Raw genomic sequence first — 12,455 nt, forward strand, 5'->3', positions numbered from 1 at the left:
TCCTGCAGCAGACCTAACCTCTCGGGGCATCTCTGTCCTGGAGCAGGGCCGAGCTCAGCCCAGAGCACCAGAGCAGGGAGGAGCTCTCTCACCAGATGTTTTCAGCCAGAGAGGAGCTGGGGGTGTGGTGGGGTCTGCAGAGCGCCTGACAGGCTGCATTCTATGCTCCAGGCCTCCGCCAGGTAGGCAGACGCACATTAGTTCCCCCAGAGCAGGGAACTCAGCCCCCAGAACTAGGGCTCCAGCTCAGGGCTGTATCTGCTGCTCCCGCTCTGGCTACAAGGGACAGTAGGCTGTCTCGCTGTGCTTTCTTGTTGCCATCTTCAAGAAACCGCTGAAGAGCTCACATACTTGCAGACACACTCCTGTAGTTCCTACTTGGGGCTCATGCAGGAAGGCTGCTTGAGCGCAGGAGCTCAAGACCAGCCGGGGTGTGTAATATAATGACACAGAAAGTCCATTACAGAAGTGGTAACACCCTCCTGCCCAGCTGGCCCCACTGCTTCTTTTTCAGTCCTAGAAAACACCTTTTCCATTAATCTCCCCAACTCCAGCCTGCAGGGGCCGGCTGCATGCTAGGTTCCGTCACCTGGCTGTTTGTGTACTGGTGTCCCTAGGAGTCAGCAGGGAGCTCACTGGCCGGTAAAGGACCAGGACCAAATCACTTTACCCACCCTCAGGTTCCAGCCGACTCGGTATTTTCTATTTATAGGGACTCGGGGTGGGGCAGGGAATTCTAATATTTGAATCTTCAGAGAACACCAGTGTAATAGGTCAGTGTGTCCTGAAGCTGTGAAGAAAATGAGGGCCATGTTTTGAATTGGCTGGAAGCAGAACCTTTTAAACAGTCCCTTTCCATACCCTCTCCTCCTGCACCCCTAACAACTGGCTTTTTCACTTCTGCTTTTCCCACTCATAACTGGCCTACATATGGCTTTGGTTTGCCACGGCCCTATTTTGAATTCACGGCATCCTTATTTTTTTTTCAGTTCTGGTAAATTCTCTCCCTGAGATTTAGGTCAACTCCCAGTACATGACCAGCCTAGGGACTCACTGCTCTTGAATCCGGTGTCCACTGTAGCCCAATCAGCTGTGAGTTCATGGGTCATATGGTTCCAATCATGGCTGCTTAAGCAGGATAGTCCACAGTGGAGGGGTTGGAGGTATACTGGGGGCTGGAGTTACTCATGACAGGAATTCAGACTCATGAACTGTCTTAGCCACCAACTAAAAATTGGGGATGAATCACATTGGAGGAAGATATTGCACAAAAGAAAAAGATTTTATTATTACTATGCCCTGGATGAAGTGAGGGGTACAACATAAGACTGTGTTCACAATCCACCACAGAGCTTCAAAAGTTGTTTCAAAGACTGGCCAGACTTCAGGCCAGCGACCCTTCCCCCAGCCCCTGCTACCTTGGCAGATACAGATGCCATTGTTTCAGGGACGCTTGGCTGGGGCATCTGAGTCCTCCCGCTATACGGACCTTGTAAAACTGCTATTCAGGGGAACTTTGTAGTTTGAGGCAAAACCCAGAGCCAAATGAGAGCTTCTAAGCCCCCTGCCTGGGACACTTCCCCGGAACATTTGGGCTTGTCACACATTCCTGGAGGGAGCGGCAGCACAGCTGCAGCTACAGCTGCCAGGAACTGGCTTGTGTGGGGGGAGGGCAGAGGCTGCTGGCCTTCTCCTGGGCCCCTGAGTGAGCTCACTCCATCCTCATATTACTGATTTTATCCACCCAAGGCCGCTTGGCCCAGAGCCCAGGCATTGCGAGGGGCTGTCTCCCACATCAGCCGGCCACTTAGCAAGGGTGGGAAGGGCACGCCAGGCCTAGCTGAACTCCCCAGCAGCATACTGAGCTTTGAAATGCAGATGAGTTCAAGAAAAAAAGGTGTGTGTGGGTGGCAGGGGTGGAGGTGGTACTGTTGTTTGGTATTTAAAGACAGAAAATGCAAGGAAGTAAAGTTATTTTCTCCATTTGTTCTTTGGCAATCCTATTAGAGCACCTCGGGAGGCATGCAGGGTGACATCATGTGTTACAACTGAGAAAACTCCGTGATTCTGTGACATGGAGCCCCAGGCTGCTCTACGCCTCCAATGCCAGCTACTTTATATTATGTGTTTAAAGCTATGTCACATCAAAAGGCAGGTTTAATATTCAAATATCTACCAAAAGTAGATACAATGCATGAAGATCACATAAACAAACTTCACATCTTGGGATCACAAATATTTGGAATACAAAATATCCAAGGATGAATATTAGAAGTAAGAAAGGTACAAAAGAAGTATGCTTTTAAAAAATAACAAAAAAATTTAAAAACTGATACCCTCCCCAAATCCAAATAACTGTGGTCTGGGTAAACCTCCGGGTAGAGGCTTCAGCTGCTGGTCATTCCTTTAATATCAACAAGCTGTATATCCAAGCATGTGTACAGATGCCCACATGTATCACACACAGGCACATACATCCTCGGGGACGGACGCGAAGCTGGGCTCTCATGGTTCTAGGGCACTTCAGATCCGTGTTCTTAGTCTCGCACCTTCCTGTTATGTTTGGCAAGTTACTTCTTTAGAGGCAGAACATTTTCTTCAAAGAAGCCCTGGTTGACAACATTCCCTGCTGGGAAGTATCTGGCCACCACGAAGGAGGACCCATCGCTTGCAGATGCCTTCCCAACTCCTATCTTCTTTGTATTCTTCCACACCATGGCTGTGAAGTGTCCTGTAAGAAACAGGCAGAGGGACAGAGGGCAGCAGATGAGTTAGTGGAGACTTGAGAGAGATGTCCTGAGCAATTCCTGAGCCCTTGCCCCATCCAGCCAGGCTTGGCAGCTTGATCTTAGCAAATACCAATCAGAGGAAGAAGGGGCAAACACACCAACTGCCCTGTTGTTTTGTGAAACAGGGTCTCGCTATGTAGTCCAGCTTAGCTGGCCTTGAATTCATGATGTAGCCCTGGCTGGCCTCAACTCTCAGCGGTCTTCCTGCCTCAGTCCCTAAAGTGCTGGGATTACAGTACAGGTACGTGCCACCACACATGGCTCAACGATCAGACTGTGTGCGTGTGTGTACGGTCTAGGGATTGAACCCAGGGTCTTTGCTCTGAGCTACATCCCCAGCCATTTTTAAATCCTGAAGCAGCGTCTTGCTAACTCATTACATTACCCAAGCTGGCTTCAAACTTTTGACCCTCCTTCCTTTGCACCCCAGATTATACGCATGCATCACCATACGGTCATCAACAGATTTTTAAAGCAAGTCCTTTCAATCAGCCACAGCCACCTCAACACTTTCTAGTGGTCTCCCAGAGATCACTGCAAAGCCTACTGATCCCAGCAACTAGGATGCTACCCTTCCCCGAACCTGCTTCTCACCCACCCCTAAACTTCAGCCTGTCAATAATCTCCGCATGACTCTTCAATGGTCACTTTTTTTTTTCTCCCAGTGCTAAGGATTGAACCCAGGATCTTCACACTGAGCTACACACCCAGCCCTCTGTAAATTTTAAGGTGGAGTCTTGCTAAACTGCCTAGTGAAGGCTCAAACTTGCAATTCTCTGGCCCTGGCCTCCCAGACTGCCAAGATCACAGACGTGCAACACCATACCCAGCCCAGTGGTTGTTTCTTGTCCTCGTCCTGACACAGGAGCATTTACTACAGCTGACACCCACCCCAGCCCTTTTCAAAGCACTCTGCCGTGGGCTGTTGACACTCCTGTCTCACTGCTGCCTCTGTTGCCCCACCTCTGTGCCCCTTATAACGTTCCTTAGTCCTGGTCTCACTTCTCTCTACACTCTTGTTTAGGTGAGTTTATTTTTCCCCGCTCCCAAATTTATTTCTCCAAGTCAAAGCCCTGTCCTGTGTTCCGGGCACAATGGCTTACTGGATATTCCCACTTGGACGACTCACAGGTACCTCAGACATAATCCACCTAAGACTGACACACAACCTGATCCCCTCAGATTAACGCCTCCTCCTACCCTCCCTCTTGCATCAGCAGTGCCTGGTGCCCTCATCCCCAGAGGCGGGCTGCACCCTCCCTTTCCTGGATATTCCCCTCAGCAACCTATCACTCAGCCCTGAAGAATTCAGCTTTCAAGGACAGCTCTCTAATCTTTCTCCTCCAAATCCTTGGTCCCAACCACAAAGGTTTCTTTTTTGGGACCACTGTATGAACTGCCTGACTAGTACTCGATGCCCGCCTTGGCCCCCTGCAACTCATTTTTCACTTACTCAGCCAGTTATCATTTTGAGAACAGGTATCATATCCATTGACTTTCCTGCTTTTCCTGATAAAAATCCTTCACACACTTCCAACTGCACCTAGAGTGAAAGGTGGCCTCCTTTCTGTTCATTAAACACGGTGATGCACACCTATAATCCCAGCACTCAAGAGGCGAGGGCAGGAGGATGTGACTTTGAGGCCAGCCTGGGCTATATAGTAAGACCTTGTCTCCAAAACAAAACAAAACAGGACCAAAAAACCCCAAGCAAAACACCAGGCTGTTTCCCACAGAAGCAATATACTGGTCACTATGCAAAGCTCTTGTGATGACCAATCGTTTCCCAGGCTAAAAACAGCTCTTATTCAAAGAAGCCCTTTTAATCATCCTTTTATTTACTGAGCACTTCTCACACTTGGGTAACTCTCTGTGTTGTTTCTGGGCATGTAGAGTGGTCCGGCTCATCTAGCTCACTACTACATCTAGCTCACTACTAGACACAATGGCAGATCCTCAAAAAGTTAAACATAGACTTACCTTAGCATTCAGTCATTCCACTTCTGGGTGTAAAAGTAGTAGGTACCAGCGTTAGGAAGGACAAACAGTTATTGTTTAAGAGGTATAAGTTCCGGTTTGTAAAAAAGAGCTGGCCACAGTGGCACACACCTGTAATCCCAGCTCTCTGGGAGAGTAAAGCAAGCGGGTAGCAAATCTGAGCTCAACCCCAGCAATTCAGCAACTCAGTGAGATTCAGTCTCAAAATAAAAAGTAAAAAAGGCCTGAGGATGTAGCTCAGTGGAAAGTACCTGGGTTTAATCCCCACTTTAAAAATATTTTTGGAAAAGGTTCTGGAAATAAATGGTTGCATAATGTAAATGTATTTAATGTCACTGAACTGTACACTTAAAATGGTTAAAATGATAAGCTTTATATTATGCATGTTGTACTATAAAATTAAAGAGATGTGATGGTTGTCTTAATTGGCAAGCTAACTGGCTCAAGAGTGGCTAGGAAATTAGCAAAGCACGCTTCTGGGTGTGTCTTTGAGGGCGTTTCCAGAGATGTCTGAGACGGCAAAGTCAGCGGCGAGCCAGCCCTGAATGTGGGTGACACCATCCAAAGGGTGGGGCCCAGGCAGAAGAACGGAGGAAGAAGAAGGGAGCCGGCGAGCACGGTCTCTTTCCCTCTCTCCGTTTCCTGGCTGCTGCGAAAAGGTCAGCTTTCCTCTGCCATGCCGCTGTCCCAAGCCTAACATCAACGGGGTCAAGTGACCATGGACCGAGACCTCTGAATCTATGAGACAAAACAAATCTTTCCTCCTTTAAGACTGACAGATCAAGTCTAGCCTGTGTAATTTAGTGAGAACCTGTCTCAAAATTAAAGGGGCTGGGGTGGGAGATGTAGCTCACTACATCATCGTAGGCCCTGGGTTCAAGTCCCAGTACTGCAAAACAAAAACAAAAATAGCAAACAGAAATAGTAATTCATAGCAACAATATGATACAACTGAAGCGGGGACAAAAATACACCCTAAGTACGATTCTACACTGTCATCACGGAAGGCAGCTGGACCTCTGCTCAGTGAACTGGCTTCCCACTCTGAACAGAAGGACCCTTGCCTCTTGCCTGGTCCTTAGTGCCGCTGGCCACAGCTGCAGGCAGCTGGCAGCTCCGCCTGGGGTGACTGCTCCTCTGGGCCGCCTCGGGGGCAGGGCTCAAGACCTTCCTTCTCCAGAGAGTCCACACGCGTGACCACTGACCACGCCTCTCTCGGTCTCTCAGAGAAATGAGCCCTCCATTTATCCAATGGCTGCCAAGAAAATTATAGGGTACAAGCTCATGTCAACAGCATAAATGCTGCTGGCAGCTTTTTCCAAACAGATATGACTAAGTAATCTTTCCTCTTGCTGAGGTTTCTTTCTGCACAGAGATAATTAAATTAGGGCCATTTAGAGATTAATTAAAGGATACCGCTCCCTTGCAACCATCAGATACACACTGGTTTCTAACTCTAGTTTACTAACAGTTCCTTTTTCTTTTCGTAAAGGATCACATCCTCTTTCTTGACATGAGCTCAAACTTCCCAGAATATGCCTTTGAAAAACACACCGTATAAATTACAGTATATCTTTGCAAAGGAATAATGTGCACTGACTGTTAAAACTGTATTTTACTGATGTGAAACAATTTCTGACAAGTGTGAAGCAGGTCACATACTCTGACATTAAAGTATAAAAAAGGGAAAAGGAGAACATATACACACTCATGCTGACGTAAGCTCAGATAAGTAGAATAAAAAGGTAGGCATGAGTCACAAATGTAATCCTAGCACTCAGAAGGCTGAGGTAAGAGGATTGCAAGTTTGAGGCCACTCTGTGCTACATAGCAAGATAGTCTCAAAAAAACAAAAAAGGAAAAAAAAGATATACAAGAAACTGCTAAGCCGGGCATGGTGGCGCACACCTGTAATCCCAGCACTGGGGAGGCTGAGGCAGGAGGATCACTGAGAGTTCGAGGCCAGCTTGCGCTACATAGTGAGACCTTGTCTCAAAAAAACAAAAACAAAAACAAAGAAAAGAAAAGAAACTGCCTTCACTGGTTACCTCTTGGAAGGAAAGTGTCAAGAGGTTAGAACTTATGTAGCTTATACTGTATTGTTTTCAAATTCCATTATTATTTAAAAGGGTTACTCATTCAGAATAAATAAACAAACCTGCTCATTTAAACAGAATATGGCAAAGTAAGCATAAGAAATGTTTTTCTTTACCCTGCACAGAGCAAGGCTCAGAGTCCATCATAAAATGCTGGGCGAGTGGGCTGTGCGTGCAAATGTGCTTTGGAGTACGGTGTCTCAAAGGCCCTTTCATCTAGCAGATGGACTCAGGGAAGAAAATCCTACACGACGGAGCAGCACTAGGCTGAGGCAGGGTGGGCATGATGCTTCTGAGCAGGCTTAAAGCCCGTGTCTTGGGCTTAGACTCTGTCCATCCACAGCACTGTCCACCGGTACCTGGGACGGCACCAGGCTGGCTTCCTGGGGCTTTCCCCTTACACAGCAGAGACGCAGGGTGACTGGGCAGTCAGTCAGTGATCACGGGGATTTGAGCTCCATTCCCAGCTCTGACTCTTGCAAAATTCCTGCCTTGAAGCAGGGGCCATGGAAGAGGCATCCGATCAAGGGCAGAAAGCATAAGAAAAGCCTCTTGCCCTTCACAGGCCTCAGTGTCCTCTTCAGCAAAACGGCAGAACGCAGCCCTGCTCTGCAGCGGTGCGCGCGAGGCTGGTGTGTGGTGGTAGTGCAGGCTCCGTTACTACGTGCTGGTGTGCAGCAGCACGGCCAAGAGCTCACGCCCGCTCACATCTGACGGCTCAAGAACCTGGTTCGCGGGAAGGGTAATTCCAGAAGCTGTGAGATACAACCTCTCTGCGTCTGTATTAAGGGAAGACGGGCTCTGCCTGCACACCCTTAACCACAGCGCCCTGCTCCACCACTCTGCGGCAAGGTCCGCTCTCGCTTGAGGTCTGTGCAGCTAACGGGGAGGAGCGTGCCTGGAGCCCTAGCCACGTGTCGCAAGAACCCTCCTCTGAAAGAGCGAGCAGCCAGCCACAGGAAACTGGCACTGGCTCTGCAAATGTCACTTCCTGCTTCTGAAGAAACCCTGCTGAGGGGAGGAGGCCCAAAGTGACTACCTGTGGGTGGGAAGGTGGGGAGAGGGGATGGAGAAGGCCAACAGTTCCCGGATGCCTTCCAACCAGACTCACACGCCCTCTGACCCCACCCTGGCACCAGGCAGAGTCTAAGTCAGTTCTGAGGAAAGACAGGCACCTGGCAAGGTCAGCCAAGGGCAAGCGGAAGCCCGGAGCACAGGGCGGCTGCCTTGGGCTTTGTTTTTATGGACTGACTTGAGGTCCTGGGCATTGAACTCTGGGCCTTCACATGAGCCGCATCACCAGCCCTTTTTTATTTTGAGACAGTCTAGCTAAGTCCAAAGTTGCCCAGGCTAAGCTTAAACTTGGGATCCTCCTGCCTCAGTCTCCCAGTGTGCTGGGATTACATGTGTGTGCTATAACAACTGGCTTGCCCGGACTTTAATATGCTGATGTTTATCACTCATCCTGGAAGAGGCCTACTGGAAAGGCAGCTGTCCCCACGAAGGCGCCTCCCCGCACCTGAATCACTAGCTCTGACCCCCATGAAGGCGCCTCCCCGCACCTGAATCACTAGCTCTGAGAACGCTCCTTAGAAACCACCGCTGCGACCGTCTCCCTCGGACAGGGGAGTGCGGGAAAGGAGAGCCTTGCCCCTGCTGAAGACTGACGTCCAACCTACAGCCTTCCCGGGGCACTGGCAGCCCCGACACTCACCAGTTCCTGAGGTGAAGCCAGGCTGCTGGAAGTTGTAGTTCTTGATTTCACTGTACCAGCGGTCAGCCACCTCCTTTCCTGTACAGAAAAACCACTCAGCGACAAAATGCACCCACTCTGTCATCCCCCGTCTTCTGCACAGACCCATACCACCTACCCCACAGTTAGAGGTCTGGGAGAGCCCCTCCTGAAGACTCACGGCACATCCTGGCTGAGGAGAGAGCCCCAGTGGACGCTCGGAAGAGCTTCTGGCCTGGGCTCCAAGGTCTGGGGGCAGGGGCCTGCAGCAAGGTCCCTGACCTCTGTGCAGTCAACAAGAAGGCTGAACGCGGGCAGCACACTCTGAAGGCCTCATCACGCTCAGCGTTTCTGGGAGACTCCCTCACCCCACCCTTGTCTGGCTCACGAAATACCCGTGCCCAAGGTCTCCACCGCACAGGAGAGCGCCCGCCTGGGGCATCTACTGCCCGGCAGGTGGCAGCAAGAGGAGGCCCTTGCAGGACCGGAGGACCACAGTGGAGCTCAAGGGCAGACAGGAAGTCCTAAGCTTTACTGTGAACGGGAGTCACGTGGGGATCTTGTCCAAACGTAGCGTCCAACTTCAGGAGATTGGATTTGAGCAGCCCATGCTTCTGCGTTCTAGCAAATAACTGATGCTGCTGCTGGTCCACAAGTCACACACCAGCCTCACTTAGCACCATTTTTAAAAACTGGGGGCTGGGTCTTTCCTCAGAATGGTTGTCACAGTCTCTCTGGAGGAGAGACTCAGGCACTGGAACTTTCTAAAAGGTCTGCATAACAGTCTTACAGACTACCTAAGGCAACCCCTTCGCTATAGAGGTGAGGAACCAGGGCCATAGAGGGGAGTGACTTGATCGAAGTGCCCCAGGGACCCAGGGGAAGGCCAGGAAGGAATTGCATCTCCTGACTGCCTGCTCGAGGCTCTTTGCATCCTGGCCTTTCTCCCAGGCTGGTCAGAAACTGAGTGTGTGGAAGCGGAGCCTCGGGGAGGGCTCCTGTTTCCCCAGAGGAGGCACACAGCTCCCCGGCAGGGGAGGCCTAGCTCAGCCTTGCTGGGAAAACCGAGAGGCCCCAGGGGCTCCCCTGGGATCTCCCAGGAATGTGAGGCAGTGGAGGGAGTGAGTCATTCTCCAGAAGGGGTTTAGAGAAAGCCTCAGGGTCAAACAGCCTTCTCTGATATTTTTCCTAAAAAGCCATTTCTGGGCTGGAGCAACAAAAAAGATCAAGAATGTTTGGTCAGTGTGGTGGGATTTTTCCAGACTGAGACAATGGAAGAACTGCCTTTCCTATTGTTTTCCCTTTTTCCCCCAACGGAAAAAAGCTCTAGCACTTTTCTCTGATTATAAAAGTAATATGCAAGCTCTGTAAAAAATAATTCAGAAAACTGAAGGAAGTAGTATTTCTCAATAGCTGGGAATGCTTTGACATAAGCAGAATCAGGCTGAGACACTGTCCAGAAACCGTCCTCTCCTGCCCCCGCTCCTCAGCCTGGGAGCTTCCGCAGGGGAGGCGGTCAGTGCGACTCACCCTGTGTCCCTGGCTCCTAGCGCTGCCTTGGCCGTGGGCCGGCCCTCAGGGCCGCTGTGGAGAACTGAGTCAGTCCTGGAGCACATACAAGAACCCTGGGTTTCCTTTCCCTTTCTGGGTCTGCAGCTATACACAGCTGGACCACGAGAAATGCTGAGGAGGCCCTGGCTTGGGCCCAGCTCCTGAAGCCTTGCAGGGGCCCGAGGAAGCGACCCACCTGTCTGATCGTATGATGCCCACGCGAGGTTCTCCCCACACTGGCCGCGACTGGACTCCGGGCTGTGCTTGAGGATCCTCGTGCTGGCCAAGGCTTCTGAATATCTGCCGGAATCCATGGTGTTTCCTCAGAAGAGGCACAGCCAGGGGACACCCCACACAGTGTCTGGGCCCCAGGCTGGTGTGACTGAGCTTCCTTCCTCTTGCCTGCCAGAGCTTGCAGAGGGCATAGGGAGCATCACACACACATGCCCTCTGGGCTCCCCAGCAGTCCTATTCTACGGAGCAGCAAACTGAGGCTCAGAGGCGCTGTGGGACTTGCCTGAGTAAGCGGCAGAGTGGTAGTCAGACCTGGTTCTAGCTGACCCCAACCCACATCCCTCCAACCACCCTGGGCCCCTCAGTGACCGCAGCATCAGCCCCGGGAAGGGCCTGAGCCCCTGGACTCTGGGGACTCACTGCTGGGCCTCTCGGTTGAGCTTCTGGCAGAGCTTCAGTGGGGGGACGCCGTGCTGCTGTCGGTACTCGTTGTGGGCCTTCAGGACCTCATTATTAAACTGTTTGGAAGCTGCAATGATGACGAATGGAGAATGGCTCAGTGTGGAGAAAAGAACCCTCCAAAAGCACAAGGCCCACTTCACTGGGAACCCGACACTGGGAATCTAAGCCGAAGGGCCCACCTCTTCACCGCTGCTCATCCTGCCGCCCTCCCTCCACGTCCCCGTATGTCTAAACCAATGGACTCTGTGCGGCCTCGGCCATGTTAGGGGTTTGGGTCTTTATCCAAGGCCACAGGAAGGCACTGGGCAAGAGCAAGACAGGGAGCTGACCGCACCGGCGTCTCTGAAAGACTCTGCTGGCCGCTGAGTTGCGGGGGTGGGAGGTGCAGAGCAGATGTTGAGGGGCTGGACAGTCAGCAACAGAGCTGCTGAGAGAGAGTCGGAGGGATCCTGGAAACCTCAGGCTAGATGTATGGGGAGCTGTCAGGGGCTGAAGTTGGGAGCCCCGAGAGAAGCAGCCTAGCTGGGGTGGAAGGAGTCTTGAAATCAAGACAGAAGAATAAAGAAAAGAGAATGCAGCCAGGTACAGTGGCACACAACTGTGGTCCTACTGACGTGGGAGGCTGTGGCCTAGAGGGTCACTTGAGGAGACCAGGCGTTTGAAGAGACCCCATCTCAGAAAAGAAAGGACGATGAGAGGAGGCAGCACTTGGGAAATGGAGGAGAGTGTGGGAAAGCAGGCAGTGGTGATGCGGATGAAGGACAGGATGTGACTGGCTGCGCCTGGGACTGTGATGAGGAAGCAGGTGCAGCCTCTGGCCAACTGGGCGACAACCTCAGAAAAGGTCTAGGGGCCTGGGGTTAAAGAGGAACTAGTGGGTGAAGCCAAGGGCAAGCAACATCAACAGTGGACAGCCAACAAATTTGGATCTACAATGGAACCCCAACCAACCAACAGCTTCTACATATCCATCCAACATCTATACCGAACCATCCATCCCTCCACCCAAACCTCCACCATTCATCCCATACTCATTCATCCACTGATTCATCCTTGTTCCATCCACCAGCCATACAATCCCCTCCTATTCATCTGTTCTTCTGTTCTTGGAGTACCTCCTACATGCCAAGCCTCACACTGTATGCTAGGGGTCAGAGACAAGTCAGCCATGTCTTGCCCTCAAATGTCCTCACAGCAGGGAGATGACCTTGTAAACATGTGGTAGAAGTGTGACAGGTGGAAGGAAAAGCCAGCGCACACTCTCCCGCGAGTCTTGACCCTTGCTCACATTCTTCTGTGCACCGTAGTTACGAAGGCCATTAAACCTGTCTACTGTACAAAGCATCCAGATCAGGGGTGTTCAGCCTCTTGCATAGAAAAACTTGCACAAACACAAGATGGACCAGTGACCACAGAGTCAACGGCCCAATTCTGAGAACAGAACGCCCTCAAGCTCTTCGTTCCCTTTACCGCCTTAAAAACCCTTCCTCTGTAAGAGCGATGTTTTGGGCATTTCAGAGCCAATGGCCCCTCTCAGGTCTGAGGAGAAGGTCCCATGGGAGTTCTCCTCTTTTATCCCTTGGCCAGAGATGG

The 12,455-nt window shown here is 51.1% G+C and overlaps 1 protein-coding gene across 1 annotated transcript; it reads right to left on the reverse strand.

Moving 5' to 3' along the window:
* Positions 1 to 1,263: 1,263 nt before the first annotated feature.
* On the reverse strand, positions 1,264 to 10,929 carry Glipr2 (GLI pathogenesis-related 2; the record flags this gene model as incomplete). Its single annotated transcript, XM_013523014.1, is given in 4 exon segments — positions 1,264 to 2,731; positions 8,598 to 8,675; positions 10,363 to 10,466; positions 10,821 to 10,929. Coding segments are annotated over 4 exon segments (452 nt in total), but the record flags the coding sequence as incomplete, so codon positions are not given.
* Positions 10,930 to 12,455: the final 1,526 nt, after the last annotated feature.

This window comes from Chinchilla lanigera, unplaced genomic scaffold (assembly GCF_000276665.1).
Source record: "Chinchilla lanigera isolate Chin_1 unplaced genomic scaffold, ChiLan1.0 scaffold00071, whole genome shotgun sequence".
In the NCBI taxonomy this organism is placed as follows: Eukaryota; Metazoa; Chordata; class Mammalia; order Rodentia; family Chinchillidae; genus Chinchilla; species Chinchilla lanigera.